This window comes from Miniopterus natalensis, chromosome 1 (assembly GCF_054644295.1).
Source record: "Miniopterus natalensis isolate mMinNat1 chromosome 1, mMinNat1.hap1, whole genome shotgun sequence".
NCBI lineage: Eukaryota > Metazoa > Chordata > Mammalia > Chiroptera > Miniopteridae > Miniopterus > Miniopterus natalensis.
Window position 1 is genome coordinate 175,097,730 of NC_142081.1, and position 14,682 is coordinate 175,112,411.

The following is a 14,682-nucleotide window of genomic DNA, read 5'->3' on the forward strand; positions in this document are numbered from 1 at the left end:
CTCATGCCTTTCCATGCCCACAACATGAATTATGCCCCAAAAGCATTTTCCTTAGAGTAGAATGGGGACATTTGTATTACAGAACATCCTATCGGCCAGAGAAGGAGCATTTCCCATATGCTGCTGCCAGCAAAGGTTAGGAAAGTCTGTCTCATTCCCCCATTGCCTCCCAAGTGTCTATAAAGAACTGGTACTAGTCACAAATATACACTTATTTTAAAGGTGGAGATTTATTTATTTATTTATTTATTTATTTAAATATATCTTTATTGATTTCAGAGAGAGGAAAGGAGAGGGAGAGAGAGAGACAGAAACATCAATGAGGAGAGAGTCATTGATCAAGCCCGCAACCGGGCATGTGCCCGGACCGGGAATCTAACCCTGATTGCCTGGATCCTAGGCCGACGCTTTAACCGCTGAGCCACACCCGGCCGGGCAAGAGATTTATTTTCTATTATATTTATGGGGCTAAATATTTAAATACATTGTCAAAGAAGCCTGGGAAATAATTATATTCTGTTATATGACCTATATATTTTTAAAATTAACACATTAAGTGAAATACAAATGCCACTTTGGGTTAATAGTTATAAAACTTCTGCTATACAGAATTATGATATATTTTAAGAAATTTAGCTTAAAGAACTAAGAAGTACATTTTTATAACATATGCTCCCAAAATACCCAATACACCAGGTTGAATCCAACTAAAGGAAATCTTTGATTAGCTAGAGTTTATTAGTTCACAGAGAAAGGTAAATCAGTGGTTTATTTTGTCTACCAAACTTTTCCCTAATGTTTGTGCACATCAGTTCACTCTTCCATGCAGGGAAGTAAGAGAGAGAACATCAAATACGTAGGCAGAGGTCACATTTTGACGGTTCAGTCCTACATGCCATATGGTGGAATAGACATTTCATTCCATAGAAAATGGACTGATGACTTTGAAGTTTCCCTCTGTAGCCTTTCCTTCCTTCCAGAACTTCGCTAGAGTTCCTATTTGCCCACTGGGCATTTCCACTTGCATGCCTGTCCTGCTATCATTTCCAAGTCATTTCACCTGAGGTGAATTTAATGCTCCCTATTTCCATGAGTGGTACCTTTATTTTCAAAAGCTCAAAAATCACAGAAGTTCACCAGATTCAATTGGGTTCTTCTTCACAGTGTCTCTGCTCTGAACCCCTTCCTGCGCTTCACGTTTACTCCCAGTAATGCCCTAGACTGATCAGTGGAGAGAAACCTACCCTAGTAGTAGAGGCTGTTCCCATGATTCGAGGAGACCAATATTCCTAAAGCACAGCTTTTACCACACTACTTCTCTGTTGAAAAGACGGATTCTCTACCACCAAAGGAAAATACCTATGATGGTTAATTTTATGTGTCAACTTCACTGGGCCACAGGGTATCCAGCTATCTGGTTAAACATTACTTCTGGGTGTGTCTGTGAGAGTGTTTCTGGAGGAAATTAGCATTTGGTCTGGTGAACTGAGTAAAGCAGATGGCCCTCCCTGGTGTGGGTGAGCTTCATCTGATCTCTTGAGGGCCTGAATAGGATAAAAAGGTAGAGGAAGACAGAATTTACTCTTTGCCCGACTGACTGCTGAACTGGGACATTGAACTGCTGACCTCAGCACTCCTGGTTCTCAGGCCTTCAGACTTGGACTGAAACCTACATCTTCAGCTCTCCATCTCTCAGGCTTTGCAATAACACTGCCAGCCTTCCTGGGGCTCCAGCTTGTGGGTGGTGGGGTTTCTTAGCCTCCATATCATGTAAGCCGATTTCTGATAATAAATCTCATTCCTGTTGGTTCTGTTTCTCTGGAGAACCCTGACTAATACAATGTCCAAGCAGTAGCCTGGTGGTGAAGTCCCTCCACAGTAGGCCTTAAACTCTCTCTTTAACTTTTTTTCTTTTTAAATTTATCTTTATTGTTTAAAGTATTACAGATGTCCACTTTTTTCGCCATTGACCCCTTCTACCTTGCACCCACCACCCACCCCAGGCCTTCACCACAGTATTGTCTGTGTCCATGGGTTATGCATATATGCATAAGTTCTTTGGTTAATCTCTCCCCACCCAACCACCCATATTATTGCTTCTTTTTTTGGTTAATCCCCTCAGGCCAAGTTAATATATTCATTACCCCCAAAATACTCCATAAACTTTCCTACCTCTGAAATGAAAAAAAAATTACACCATAAACTTGTTTATAAATGAACATATTTGATTCAGAAATCTGTTCAAAAAATTGTTCTAATGATGACTTCTTAAAAAACCAAATACAGTTCTCATGAAAAGGAACTCCAGAGAATTAACATTATAAACTTTTGATTCATTTTCATAAAAGCCACACAAATAAGAACTTAAATGCATCCCTCTTCTATGATCTAGTAATTCTAATTATATTTCTAGTTATAATGTTAAAATAATCATAAATCTTCAAAACCTTTGTATAATACTCACTGAAGCATAATTCTCAAAATAATGCAAATGTAGAAAATATTTTTTTAAGAATTTATTGATTTTTGAAGAGAGAGGAAGGGAGAGGGAGAAAGAGAAACATGAATGCGAGTGTGAAACACTGATTGGCTGCCTCCTGGATGGCACCTACCGGGGATGAAGACACAACCCAGGCTTATGCCCTGACAAGGAATCGAACCAGCAACCTTTCAGTGCATGGGACGATGTCCAGTCAACTGAGCCACACTGGCCAGGGCTGGAAATATTTAAATAAATTAGTCATATGAGAGATAATGCAGCTATTAAAATACTTTCCTGAAGGATAAAGACATGGGAAATGTTTATGATACAATATTAGGCTAAAAGAATGAATGAGAAAACAATAATGTAGTATTATCTGAATTTGGTAAAACAGACACACAGTCTGCACACGACCTGAAAAAATATCCCACAGTATTATAAACAGTTGTTTCTGGACGCTAGCATTGTAGATATATTTTGTAAATGTAAGAATATAATATATAGTAAAGTTTAAAACTTATCTTATTGGCCTTATTCTTGGCTGTGCAGCTTTCTAGTTCATAAATATTGGAAATACAAGTCTCTAACAGCAAATACGCTTCTGAAAAGACCTCCTATTATGAATGCCCTCTGCCGTTGCTGCAGCAGGAAGGGTTTGATCAGCCTCTATGTTTATGCCACCAAAAACACTTTTTCTCCATTTTTCAGAATCCCTTTCTGAAAAAGGTAGCTCTCGTCTTCTCTTTCTCATATTCCATCTTGTTTTTCATATCCATATATATTTTTTATACCCCATCTTCTTCTAATCCCAAACTGTAACATTTAGGATTTAAAACTATCTGCTTGCTTTCCTTCTGATGGTCTGAGATTTAATTTTTCAGTTTCACTTTTAAGTCATAGAAGTTTTTAACTCCTGGTTGGCAATGTCTCATACACTTTTGTTTTCCTATGACACATTAATTAAATTCACTGTAGGTCTTTAATACGTATTAGTTGAAAATGTCACCACCACTACCACCACCACCACCACAAAAAAGGTCCTGGTGACACCTAAGGGGGGAAAGCAACAATATGCATGTTTCTAAGTGATACATGTGTATTCCCCAGGACAGCTCCTGTTACACTTACCTACTGTAAACTTTCGTTACTAAGTTGTTGATCTGCTTATCAATTTTGTATTTTCGGTAGTCTTCCAAGCCATCCTTAATAGCAATAATTGTAAGGACCACCACCAGAGGCAGCATCGTAATTTCCTTTTGGAAGGCTTCTACCAAAGGCACCCAGTTCAGGACGACTAGAAACAGGAAATATAAATTTGCAGCTCTGCAAACAAACACACACAAGGAGGTGTTAACAAATCGCATAAACACCTAAAGCAAAAGAGGCAAAAAATACCTTAGGCTGTTTTTCTACAAGTTTCTATTAGCTGATTTTAGATGCTATGGAATAAAGAACTAGCAAAATCTATCAAATCTGAACAAACAATATATTACCCCTGTAAACATCTACCTCAATCAAGGTTGTACTTTAATAGATGAGAGGTATTACATATTAAATATATAATGGCAAATATTGGAATGTGACAGTCTTGAGTTGTGTTACACATGATATAAAACATAATAGGAAATACTATTTTCTTTTTAAAAGTTCAAAAAAGGTAGAGGAAATTCATTGTTAATGCTTTGTAAAAATAAATTTTTAAATGACCAAATTTTCTACCCTTCAGAAATTAATCTGTATGTCCAACCATAACATTCAAACAAGGTCAAAATAAGTAGAAAAGCCTGAGAGGTTTTTTTCCCCCTTGAGACCAACCCTTCTATTTCTGATTTTATGTTATTCAGAACCACTATTTCAGGACTTTCCTCCATTCCTCTATTTTATATATTTAAATACTCCCACTGGCCCTGAAGGTAAACTCAAGTCCCCCTTTTCCTTAAAAAAACAAAAATAAAACCTCAATGCTGCATAGTCCCTTGAATTTTCATCGCACACTTTTCCTGTTAACCATCCAAGTTTTCAAAATAATCTACACACATTTCTACTTCCTCACCTCCAACTCCTTTTACTCTGAAAAATTTCTTCCTTAACCCTTTTTGCTACTTTCTTGGCTTCAATTATTTCCCTGTGGACTGCATCCAAATCTACAGTCCTGACCCTGAACTCTTCAAGGTTCAGATTGTAATTCCAGCAAGTGCAGCAGATTGCAAACTCCACAAAAGGCAGAAATGCCCATAGCATTTAAATCCATTAATTCAACAAATTCATATGTATACTTTATTATTTTTTTTAATGTTTTTATTGATTTTAAAGAGAGAGGAAAGGAGAGGGAGAGAGAGAAACATCGACTGGCTGCCTCCTGCATGCCCCCTACTGGGGATGGAGCCCACAACCCAGGCATGTGCTGACCGGGAATCGAACCGGTGACCTCTTGGTGCATGGGAACATGCTCGACCAACTAAGCCACACTGGCTGGGCCACATGCATACTTTAAACACATTCACTGCTCAATAAATGCATTTGGAACATATATAGACTGAATAATGAGAATGAATATTTGAATGTTGAGAAGTTCTGTACTCACATTAATATCTCAAACTCAACATTTACAAAAACAAAATAATCATCCAGCCAAGATTCTTTTTTATTTGTCTTTCATTTTTCTGTTAATCCTCTTGGTCATCTCAGCTCAATATGGTCACATCACCTTTAACTTAGTTCCCCATATCTAATCCATAGTATCTGTAATAGATTATCTTTCGTCTCATTCCTACATTGATTTAAGTTCAGGTCTCCATGACAACTCATCAGGATATATACAGAATCTTCCTGAATATTCTCTCTGCCTTCATTTTGCTTCTCATTGTGTTAGTTGGAAAGGATTACTTCCCAGGCCTCAAGAAAATCTCTGTGTTACTGCTTTGCATTATCCTTCCCCCATGTGAAATGTGCTTTGCCGACACCTCTGCTGTGAATATCTCACCCTCCCTCCATAATTAAGTTCAAATGCCACTTCCCCTTCTATTGCTCTAGCTATCAGCATTATTTTTCTTTTTGAGGCTTCCATCCTACACGGCAGCACTTTATAATACTCATCACACCCACTATGTCTTTCACTGTTATATACACTTCTTGTTTCCCTTGCTAAACAGCGAGGTCCACAGGAAAGGAGCCCCATTTAGACTTGCATTTCCTTCAGTGCCTAAATTCTTAGGAGAGATTCAATAAATATATATTAAACTGAATTTTATTGTTGTTTCACCTAAAAACATCTTACATTTGCATTTGCTTCAGACCTCTACTTCTCCATATTACCAAGTAAGAAAAAGTTAAAATTAAAATGTGACATGGTTTAAAGTAGGGAACACAAAAGCAACGGTGAGAAAAGTCAAAGCTATAGCCCCTACTCTGCTACTTAATCGCTGGAGTGACATTGGCTAACCCACAATGTCAAACCTAGTTTCCTGATCCATAATATGAGTATAACGGTATCTTCTTTGGTCGAGAGAAAGCATCTTACCAACTGCGAAGTGCGACGTGAATGTAAGTGTCAAAGACCAGTCACAAGTCTTAGCCTTACGTAACACACAATGTTATGAAAATGAAAAATCTAATCTGTCACCTAGAATGACACAAACAATCTAGGATGTTTTTCAAAAGCTAGAAGTACCTGTGAAACTGTTCAAATAAATTTCTGGGCACAAAATTCAGAAGCGTGTACTTGGTGGTTCGTATTCGGTTGTTCACGTAGGTTCCAGAGAACTTTTCATACTCTTCCTTGAAGGGCTGGAGGTGGGGAACGACGACCCGGTGCCTGCCTGCCAGCCTGGGGGTCTGAGAGGGCTTGCCCCCGCAGGCGAGCAGCGTGGAATAGCTGTACCGCCTCTCATCGCCGTCCCTGGCTGGGCCACCCATCAGCCGCTGCCAGTGATATCTGGCCCATTGAAGGGGCTCAGTCATGTCCAAACCGCGGGATCCAGACTGTGTAGGCGATCTGGCAAAGAAAACAAAGACCCACTAAAGTGCTCCTCATAAGCTCTTGGAAAGTCTTAAAGAACAGTAAGGATAGTAAAATTAAATTTTTCTCTATGCCAAATAAATATATGGCCCAATGGATCAAGGGATAAAAAGGGGAAAGTAAAACTAATATTTGGAACTCCATTTTAACCAAAAATCTTTATTAAAGGATACTCCTCCTCATGGGCTGCTCTTCTGATCATCTAAGTAGCAAGAGGCAACAGCTAAAATGCCATGCCATGACTTGAAGCAAGTAATTGGGGCCAAATGTATACAAATCTCTTAATTTATCAAATTATCAGTTTTCTCTTCTTTGAAATGGGAAACCGCACGTGTGAGAAACTGTTGTAAGGACCAAATGAATACCGAGTACCAACGTAAGTGACCCAGCATAAAGCCTGATACAGAGTAAGTAGTCATTAAAACCCTTTCTATGGTGCCCGGCCGGACGTGGCTCAGCGGTTGAGTGTCGACCTGGGATCCAGGCAATCAGGGTTCGGTTCCTGGTCAGGGCACATGCCCAGGTTGTGGGCTCGATCAATGACTCTCTCATCATTGATGTTTCTCTCTCTCTCTCTCCCTCTCCTTTCCTCTCTCTGAAATCAATAAAGATGTATTTTTTAAAAAATTTTAAAAATAAATAAATAAAACCCTTTCTATGGAGATTACAAAACTGGACACAAATTCTTTACCTCCCTCTATGCACATCCCTTCACCCATCAAGTCAGGGAATCTCTTTACCCATTGAATCTAGACTTGACCATGTGCTTTTGTTTTGGCAAATGAAACACTAGTAGACATGGCTTGAGCAGAGGCTTGACATGTGCTTGCTCATGGGGCTTCCACTGCTCCTGAGGACCCTGTGGCCACTACCATGTGCATGAGCCCTACTAGATGATGCATACACATGACCTACTTACCTTCTTTGCTCCTGTCAATATGTGGGTGAGGCCACTGACTCCCAGCTGGCCACTTACATGAGTGTGCCCAGATGACACAGTCTAGAACAGAGATGAACTGTCTCAACAGAGCTCAGGCCAAATTGCCAACCCATCAAACTGTGAGTCAGTAAAAGTTACATCACTGCCCTAGCCAGTTTGTTCAGTGGTTAGAGCGTCGGCCTGTGTACTGAAGGGTCCCAGGTTCAATTCTGGCCAAGGGCACATACCTCGGTTGCATGCTCATTCCCTAACCCTGATCAGTGCACGAGTGGGAAACAACCAATCAATGTGTCTCTCTCACATTGATGTTCTCTCCACCCCCCCAAACTCACTCTGAAAAGCAATGGAAAAAATATCCTCGGGTGAGGATTTAAAAAAAAAAAAGTTATATTGCCAAGTTTGGGGTGGTGTATAATAAAACAAAATTTAACTCTTATACAATCTCTTCCTTATTGCCAAGTTTTTCTTATTTTCCAAGAATTCAGCCCTGCCTATAATGTAAGCTCATTAATTGGGGGGAGGGGAAGCTAACATTATTAAGAGTAGACTATATTCCAAGCACTTTGCAAAGCACTTTACATTCATTATCTTACTTAATATTAACATCAATCTGATAACACAGGTATTATTTTTATTTTACAAAAGAGGAAACTGGATTAGAGAAGTAAAGTAACTTGCTGAAATTCATATGGCTGACTCAAACCAAATCCTTCTAACTCAACAGCTTCTGCTTTTTAACTGTTCATGTGTCTCATTTATCTTTACATCCAGAGTAGCTACCACTTAGTGGATGCCCAATAAAAGTTCATCGAGTAGCTAATGAGCATTTCAGCAAATGAGGAAATGTGTGGAGGGCAGGGTCTGGAGGCCTTGCTTAATCAATTCCATTGCACGTACTTATCATCTCAGATTAGAGCTCACCTCCGGAGATTCTTATTTAGTAATTTTGTGGGTGTGTCCTGATAATCTGAACTATTAACAAAATTCCCCAGACAATCTAACTTAGGTGGCCTACAACTTCATCTGAAGAAAATCCAGATTATGTGCTAAGAACTACAATAGGCTAGAAATACAGACATGATTAAAACGGAGATCCTCTTCTCCAGGAGCTCAGGTCTAGGCAAGGTGATAGGCATGCAAATATGCAAATGCAACCCCAGGTGCAGAGTAATATTCAAGGCACTGAGGTAGTTTGGACAAATTATTTAAGTATGTTTCCTTCCTAAGCTTCATTCTAAGTTTATACATATCTATTGATTCTTTTCTCTAAAGTGTTATACTAATCAGAAATTAATAGTTTCCCCCTAAGGACATGATACTTGTGTCCAGCTTTCACAGATCTGAAATCATAAATCATTACCTAGCAGCATTAGAAGATTTGGCCTAATTATATTCTAGTACTGTTAGTGAATTCATGTTTTTAATAATGCATTCTTGCTAACACACTTGTTTACTATACTTCGGTCTTCAAGCAATCCAAGAGATTACTTAGATAGCATCACTTCATCACTGTGTTTGTAGAAAATAAGTCAAATCACAAATAACAATCTTCTAAAAGTCCATCAGATCTTTGAAAATTATATGATCTAAAGCAAAACAAAAAAGAGCAGAGTTACATTTATTTATTTATTTATTTATTTATTTATTTATTTATTATTATTTTTTAATCCTCACCTGAGGTTTTCTTCTCCATTTCTTTTTCAGAGAGAGTGCAATGGAAAGAGAGAAAGAGCAAGAGGGAGAGGGAGAGGGGGAGGGGGAGGGGGAGACACATTGATTGGTTGCCTCCCACACACGCACTGACCCCTGGGGACCACCAGGGCTGGGGATCGAGCCAGCAACCAAGGTAGGTGCCCTTGGCCAGAACTGAATCCAGGACCCTTCAGTCCGAGGGCCAACACTCTAACCACTGAGCCAAACCAGATAGGGCTGAGCAGAAATTTACTTTTAATGGGAAAAATGCAATAGCTTCCAAATATGTGTATCTGGATATTGGACCCAGAATACAGGGTGGGGTAAAAGTAGTTTTAGAGTTGTGAGTACATGAAACAGAGTTTATTCTTATATTATTATTGCATAATTTTGCATACAAACAACTTGCATATAAACCTACTTTTGCCCCACACTGTATTTAGCCTCTATTATTAGTGAGAGAAAATATCTGTAAAGTCAGTCTTACCTGTTTTATACTAGCACATTGTTTGCGGGTAGTTTTTATCGCGCGCTCTACCACCAGTCAACGTAAAACGTATAAATACGTTTCCCGCATTCAATGTGCTAGTAATGAAAACAAGAAAAACACATAGTTCTATCTCTATCAAATTCTGTCCTTTGGAGTTTGCTAATATCTTTGTTCAAGTAGAACTAAATCAATAAACATTGACTGGCCAAAATAATTCTCAGTATCTTATCAACATAATGTTTTTAAAGTCTTCCTCTGAAGTGATTTGAAAAGCCTGCTTTCTCACTTCAGTATAAAAAAAATAGCTTCTTAATCTAGATTAGTGGACATAGTAACAAATGTCAGAAGCTTTTTCACTGTAGCCCCTGCCCCTCATCCCACATTTTCTATTTCACCTATTTTAATTGAGTGAATGAGCACTCTGCTCACCATTCCAAAGAATCTTCTAATTCCTCCTGCTCTGTAGACCAAGGCTCAAATATCAGTTGCATCGCTCATTAGTTATGTGACCTATGTAATTAACCTCTGGGCCTCAGTTTGCTAATTAATAAAATAAGATAACATTAAGAGTCATGGGAACCCTGTAGATGGACAATGTTCATTCTAATTCCCACTGTCCTCTCTAGCTATTTTTCAGGTCATAAATAAGTCATAGAAACCCAGTCAAATGATCTGAGGTCCAACTTTCAGTAGACTGCTTTCAAATTAAATAAAGTTGCCCAAGTCAAAGTAAATGCTCAGTTCCATGTAGCTGTTGATATCTGAGAAGTAACCAGCACTAAGTAGGATACAAACAGAAAACCAATCACGAAAGACAGGCATGACATAAAATAACCTTTGTACCACCTCATCTCATCCTCAACCATTTTCTTCAAAATTCACTCCAATTATGTTCTTGAACAAACTCTATTCCACTTGTCTGGTGCTTCCCAAGCTTCCCTGATAAGAATCACCCCCCTCCCCCAGGCTCCTATTAATCACAGTCGTCGTCCCTCCCCCCCCCCCAAGATTCTGATTCAAGAACTACATTGGGGCCCATGAAAGTGGAATTTAATTAGTAGCCAGGTGACCTGTCAGGGAGGTTGCAAAGCACAGCCTGTGCCCTGCGCCTTTGGAAATGCTGCGCTCCCTTCTAGAAGGCTGGTCAATCATATCACCCGCCTGACACACCAGCCCCTCTTCGCACACTAGACTGTTGTAGCTTGACCTTGGTGTTGCAGAGACTGAGAAGGATCCGCCCGGGAGATACAGTCAGGTTCTCCCTGCCCTACTCCCATGACGCCCCTGCTCGTGCTCAGTCACTCAGTCACTGCACTTGCTACAGCCGCTTCGGGTGACTTCATTCTTCAGAGTCAGGGGCTTCTCTCCTTTCCAGACTCCACACGGTCTAATGCTTGGCCAAAGTCAGACGATCAACAGCACAGTACATATAGGACTTGGTACTATCTTCGGCTTCAGGCACCCACTGGGGGTCCTGGAACATACCTTCTGCAGATGTGGGGGACTGCTGTACTTGTGTTCTCTCATCCTTGGACCTTTTACTCCTGCTTCTAAGGAAGGAAAGCCAGGCTGAGCCCTGGAGGAGGGAACGGGGTGTTTTTACTTTCTTTTCCCACACTACCTCTTAACTGAAGTCTGCCAGGCAACCAACTAGCTAAGGACAGTAAAACCCTCTCTCGGCCGTTCCCAGGGGTAAGTAGAGCCTCCCAGTAGACAAAAAGCTCTAATGAACAATATAGGATGAAACGTTTTTAGTAGTTTTCAAGAACGTCATTCATAACCCTAAGATTCAGCCCACTCCACAAAGAGCTGATTTGTCATGGTTTTCTGATAATAAATAAAACAGTCCCGCGCTTTATTTATCATGTTATGCCACTGATTGGAACTCTCCTAGAGAATTAACAATAAATTTTCTTTTTAAGAACACAAAGAACCAAGTGCTTAAAGTTCAATTACCATCACTTAGAATCAGAAAGAATGTTTCAGGTCTTGATTGTCTATTCCTGAGTGAGCTGCTGTCCTTAAAGGTAGGGAGATTTAACATTTCATTAAAAAATAAAATAAAATTATAGTTTACCTACGCTTTTTTTAAAGTCTCCATTCTTAACTTCATTTTTAGTTTAAGAGCAACTACTAGTATATGAAAATTTGGATTATAACAAACTTCCTGCTGGTTAGTGATGGAAAATACCATTAAAGATTAACTCTATGAAAAGGCCTGCATGTTCCTGGGCTGAGTTTCGCAACTGGAAGCCCAATATTATCCAGAAATGCAGAGTCAAAGGACACCTGACTCTGGACACCTTGCTTTAATTAACTGATATTAGCATTTTATCTAGAATGTAAAAGTTAATTAATATGAGCACAGATCCTAAAGATCAAGATTCTTAACATACATGTTAACACTGGGAGAGAGGGACTAGATACGAAATTAATTCAAACCAAATGCTATATACACCCAATTTGCAATACTTTTTGACAGCAAGGCAATGATATAGTAGGAAAAAAATAGTTTCATTGCAAGTAATCATTTATCACCATCACAGAAATATCTATATGTACTAAAAATATGTATGAGCAAGTTTCTTTATAACTGGCACAAGAAAATTATAAACCAATTTCACATATGAATATTGTTGGAAAAACTCAATAAAATTTAGCAAACTAAATATAACTCTGGCAATGGGAGTGTCAATTGCTACAATCTATTAGGTATCTCAAAATAGGAATAAAAACGGAATAGAAGGAGCTTGTTAACTTCTCTTTCTTTGTTACAACGAAATGTATAGATTTATAATTTTTAAAAATTTTCAAGTTTTTAAAGGAAGAAGTTATAATTACTATTTATGAAACAGTCTAATGCTGCCCTAAGCATCAGGTGTACATGATGCTACATGATCCAATATTCCATTCACTCACAGGAGCTGCAAAAACCTGTAATTAAAGTTCTAATATCTATAAGCTATCAATTTTAGGCATAATATCAATTAAGGTAAAAAATAAAGAAATATAAACCAAACATTGCTTAGAAAATAAGTATATATAATACTTTCATAATAATTACTGTTTACAAAATACATTTCACATGTCATTTAATTTAATCTTCACAACTTGGTATGAAGTTTCACTTCCAAGTTTCAGAGGAAGAAACAAAAGAGGTTTCATAACTCAAGGCATGCAATATTTGACTCAAAAGTCATGCCTTTCCAACTATATGATTCCATTTATATATAAAACTTAAAATAATCAAATATGATCATTTAAACCAGATTATTTCTAATTATATTTTTCTAGACTATATTAAAAGCTGCAATCCTTCAATAAAGAGTGTACCAAAAATAACAGATACTATGTTCCTTGTTGTGTAAAAATGCTCTTGAAATTAGACAGTGTTCAAAAACCCTGTTTCCCTTCATGAATGCTTAAGGGAAATTTTGGAGCAGGACGGATTATCAAAGGTAAATATGGGATAATGAATTCCCTTAGGCCCAGTTAGTAGTTAAAATTTTCTGAGGTCATCACCAGCCAACAAACAATCTGAAATATATACATGAGCTCATTTGTCTAAAAGAGAAAAACATTCTGTTTCAGCAGGTCTGGGGTGGGGCTCAAGAATCTGCATTTCTAACAAGTTTCCAGGTAGTGCTCAAGCTGGTCCTTGGAACACACTTTGAGAACCACTACTCTATGCTAAGTAAATTTATTTCAATATGTAAAGTTGAAATTAGAATGAAGAGTTAATTAGTATCACTCCCATTATTAGGCAATCTTTATTCTTTGAGTGGATAGACCAAGGCTATGTACCAACGACCTGACAGCCAATGCAAGCAGGCCCTCTCATCTAAAACCAGAATGAACTAAAATAGCAAAAGTCTGGTTTACATACAAAAATCCCCAGCCGTAGGCAATGAGGCCTTCCGTAATGATTCTTTCTGAAAATTTAATACAGTCATAATCAGTTTCAACCAACATTTCTAAAAGTTTGGCAAAGGAGAACGCTGGGCCCTGGCCTTCAAGGGAGAACAACGGATCCTGGCCTTCAAAGGACAACAATGGGTCCTGGCCTTGACAGACTTAAAACCTTTTTCTCAACCAAGATGAGAAGACACTAACAAAAGATCAAAGTTCCTATATGCTCCAAACCTTGAAAGAAAGAGAATTTGTCTATCAGGATCAATAAAAAATAGAAATGTTATAGCTATAAGTTTCACAGGAGACTCAAGATGTGAAAGTTTTCTTGACCTGCCCATCACAGGTAGCCCTCTCTGAAAAACAGTCAGCCCTGATAAAACTAAGGCTTTTCCAATCTGGGTCACATCTGACCTACTTGTCCAACTCTCTCCATAAGGAGCTTATTACCTCAAGGAGACCGATTCCTTATCTGACAGGTAATAAGCAGTAAGGTGGCAGTAAGATCATTTGAAATCTTTGCTGGTTTCTTTATTGCATCAGATGCCAAGGTGATGTGCTGGCATGTCTCCCTGAGTAATTATTATCGTGCTCTCTATAAAAGGAAAAAGTGCTTTTCTTGACCCCACATAATCTTTGAAACAGAAGGTAAATATAAACAGTTGTACGTGTATCTAATATGGGCTTTGGTGATGACAAGGGTTCATTTATATAGTAGGAAAACTGTGGATTCTGAATGATAAAGTTACATATCTTCAGTGATCTCCATTGAGTAGGAGGAACCAGATTTGTCAAATAGTCATCTTAGAGCTCTGTGTAGTATTTAATATTTTCTGTTCAACTTCTTGAATACAATCCCCAGTAGAGGTACACATTTTGTAGTTTAGATACGTACAAGAGGACAGGCAAGGGTAATACATTACAAAAAACATTAAAGTAATCACTTTTGATATTGGTAATTATTACCATGGGAAGTACTATGTTGGTATATAAAAAACTAAGTCATAGCATCTTTCACTTTTACCATTAAGAAAGAATTCTTTTTGAGTTATGTCATTTTTAGGATGCTAATGGAAAAAGGTCAATTCTAATCAAGCACACAGACCTTATGCATCTTTAGAAAAGAGTGCTTAAACCAAGCTCACTCAGTC

The 14,682-nt window shown here is 38.4% G+C and overlaps 1 protein-coding gene across 1 annotated transcript in view; it reads right to left on the reverse strand.

The window, feature by feature from the left end:
- Positions 1-14,682, reverse strand: part of ATP10D (ATPase phospholipid transporting 10D (putative)) — an 84,798-nt gene that overhangs the window by 52,693 nt on the left and 17,423 nt on the right. The window contains exons 2-3 of the mRNA XM_087827579.1: positions 6,153-6,476; positions 3,611-3,805 (exon numbers count right to left, since the gene is read on the reverse strand). Coding sequence (XP_087683705.1) covers positions 3,611-3,805; positions 6,153-6,442 — 485 coding nt within the window. The 5' untranslated portion in view covers positions 6,443-6,476. The remainder of the gene's footprint in view (positions 1-3,610; positions 3,806-6,152; positions 6,477-14,682) is intronic.